General features: G+C 40.2%; 1 protein-coding gene and 1 non-coding gene across 2 annotated transcripts; one reads left to right on the forward strand and one right to left on the reverse strand.

The window, feature by feature from the left end:
- Window positions 1–522: 522 nt before the first annotated feature.
- Window positions 523–629, reverse strand: LOC133798791 (small nucleolar RNA R71). Its single transcript, XR_009876010.1, has one exon. It is a non-coding gene; the product is annotated as a small nucleolar RNA R71 (small nucleolar RNA).
- Window positions 630–1,018: 389 nt separating this feature from the next.
- LOC133796246 (uncharacterized) lies at window positions 1,019–2,099 on the forward strand. The gene is made up of 2 exons (XM_062233720.1): window positions 1,019–1,294; window positions 1,809–2,099. Exons 1-2 carry the CDS (start codon window positions 1,019–1,021, stop codon window positions 2,097–2,099), a joined length of 567 nt encoding a protein of 188 aa, XP_062089704.1.
- The last annotated feature ends 486 nt before the right edge of the window (window positions 2,100–2,585 follow it).

Consider the following 2,585-nt stretch of genomic DNA (forward strand, 5'->3'; position numbering starts at 1 on the left):
CAAAAGAAGGAGAAAAGTACAAAAATCCAACAGGGAAGTAGTAGTGATGGATGTTGAGCAAGGAGCTCAACAAGGAGCCGCTCAAGAAAGAGTAGTTCAAGGGGTAGTAGCTGCCAATAATGGGCATAATGCAGTTATTGTGGTTGATGACAGAGATCGTGCTATTAGGTAATACGCTCTCCCCTTCTTCAATGAGCTTAATCCGGGCATTCTGAGACCAAAAATACAAGCAGCACAGTTTGAATTAAAGCCAGTCATGTTCCAAATGCTTCAAACTGTGGGACAGTTTAGTGGGATGCCTACCAAAGATCCTCACCTTCATCTTCGTCTATTCATTAGAGTGATTGATTCTTTCAAGCTGCCTGGAGTTACAAAAAATGCCTTGAGACTGAAGTTCTTTCCATACTCTTTGAGAGATAGTGAAAGGGCTTGTTGAACTCCCTCCCATCAGATTCAAAGACTACTTGGAAAGAATTAGCCGAGCGATTCTTGATGAAATACTTCCCACCCACCAAGAATGCCAAGCTACGAAATGAGATCACTTGTTTCCAACAACTAGATGAAGAGTCTTTATATGAAGCATGGGAGCAGTTCAAAGAGTTACTTAGAAAATGCCCTCATCATGGCATCCCTCATTGCATCCAAATGGAGACCTTCTATAATGGTCTAAATGCTCATACAAGAATGGTGGTTGATGCTTTGGCAAATGGGGCACTTTTGGCCAAGTCATACAATGAAGCTTATGAAATTCTAGAGAGGATCTCCAACAATAACTATCAATGCCCAACTACTAGAGCACCTACGGGGAGGAAAGTGGCCGATGTTCCTGAGGTTGATGCACTTACTTCATTGGCAGCCCAAGTTTCTTCTATGTCGAATACTCTTAAGAGTATGAGTGTGGGTATGAGTCCACAAATGGGTGCAATAAAGGGGGCAGCTTGTAGAAGTTTCTTGTGTGCATTGTGGTGATGGTCACACCTTTGACAATTGTCCCTCTAATCCTGCATCTGTGTGTTATATGGGAAATCAGAATAGAAATGGTCTTAATTTGAATTCTTACAATCAAACATGGCGTCAACACCCTAATTTCTCATGGAGCAATCAAGGGAATGGTCCTAACACTACATCTATGCCTCGTAGGCCTACTTATCCACCTGGTTTTTCTCAACAACAAATCCCTATGCCACAAGCATCCCCACCTAGTCCATTGGAGAATATGTTAAACGATTATATGACAAAAATTGATGCAATGATTCAAAGTCAAGCAACATCTATGAGAAACTTGGAGATTCAAGTTGGACAACTTGCTAATGAGATGTGAAGTCAAACCCAAGATTCATTGCCAAGTGACACCATAAATCCAAGATGAGAAGTTAAAGAGGACTGCAAAGCAATCAATTTGAGAAGTGGTAAGGAGTTGAAGAATAACAAGACAAATTCTGGGCATGAGGGTGAGCCCTCTTCAATCCAAATAAATGAGGAAATTAAAAGGATGATGAAATTCCTAGTATACAAAAATTTGCCTCTGCCCAGAATGCTGCAGGAATTCCGCAGCATAGTCGCCCAGACAACTCTCTTTCAAAGCAGCCACCTCCATTTCCCCAACGGTTTGAAAAGAAAAAAGCAAGATGATCAATTCAAGAAATTTCTAGATGTTATGAAGCAGTTGCATATTAACATCCCACTTGTGGAAGCCCTTGAACAAATGCCCAACTATGCGATTTTTTTAAAGATATTCTTACAAAGAAGAGAAGGTTGGGGGAGTTTGAAGCTTTAGCTCTAAGAAAGGAGTGTAGCTCTTTCTGCAGAACAAGGTGCCTCCTAAAATGAAAGATCCAGGAAGTTTCACCATTCCATGTAATATTGGAGACTCTTATTGTGAATTGGCGTTGTATGATTTGGGTGCTAGCATAAAATTGATGCCAATGTCCGTGTTCAAGTGGTTAGGGATTGGAGAGGTTAGACCTACAACAATTACTCTTCAACTAGCTGATAGATCCCTTGCTCACCCTGACGGGAAAATTAAAGATGTGTTGGTAAGAGTTGACAAATTCATTTTCCCTGCTGACTTTATTATTCTGCACTATGAGGCAATATAGAGGTGTCTATTATTTTGGAGAGACCATTTCTTTGCTACATTGCTACATGTAGAACTTTGATCAACGTGGAAAAAGGGAAGCTCGTAATGCGTGCTTAGAATGAGCAAGTAACGTTCAAGGTATTCAATCCTATACGTTCTCCAGATGATTTGGGGGAGTTTTTGGCCATTCATGTCATAAACTCTAATATGGAGGAAGATATACCCACAAAGTATAACAAGAGTTTGAAGATGAAGCTACCTCCTGAAAAATTTAAGAAAGATAATGAGCCATGGAAAAGTGTAAAAAAGGCAGCGCCTCACATGCAAGATTCACATAGAAAGAAGAAAAAGAAGCATGGTAGGAAAGCTCATTCCCAAATGTTTGAAGTGGGGTAGAAGGTGTTTTTCTCTAATCCTCAATTGAAAGGAAACTCCAAACATCTAAAATCAAGCTTCTTCGATTTATTCTCTGTAATCAAAGTCTATCCTTGTGGTGCATTGGATT

This window comes from Humulus lupulus, chromosome 8, assembly GCF_963169125.1.
Source record: "Humulus lupulus chromosome 8, drHumLupu1.1, whole genome shotgun sequence".
NCBI classification, from domain to species: domain Eukaryota; kingdom Viridiplantae; phylum Streptophyta; class Magnoliopsida; order Rosales; family Cannabaceae; genus Humulus; species Humulus lupulus.

Bases quoted from the DNA above. Each gene is read 5' to 3' on its own strand.
- LOC133796246 (XM_062233720.1), top strand. From the start codon at position 1,019: ATGGGAAATCAGAATAGAAATGGTCTTAATTTGAATTCTTACAATCAA. The intron at 1,295-1,808 runs GTTGGACAACTT...CTCTTTCTGCAG, and splicing joins TGAGAAACTTGGAGATTCAA to AACAAGGTGCCTCCTAAAAT.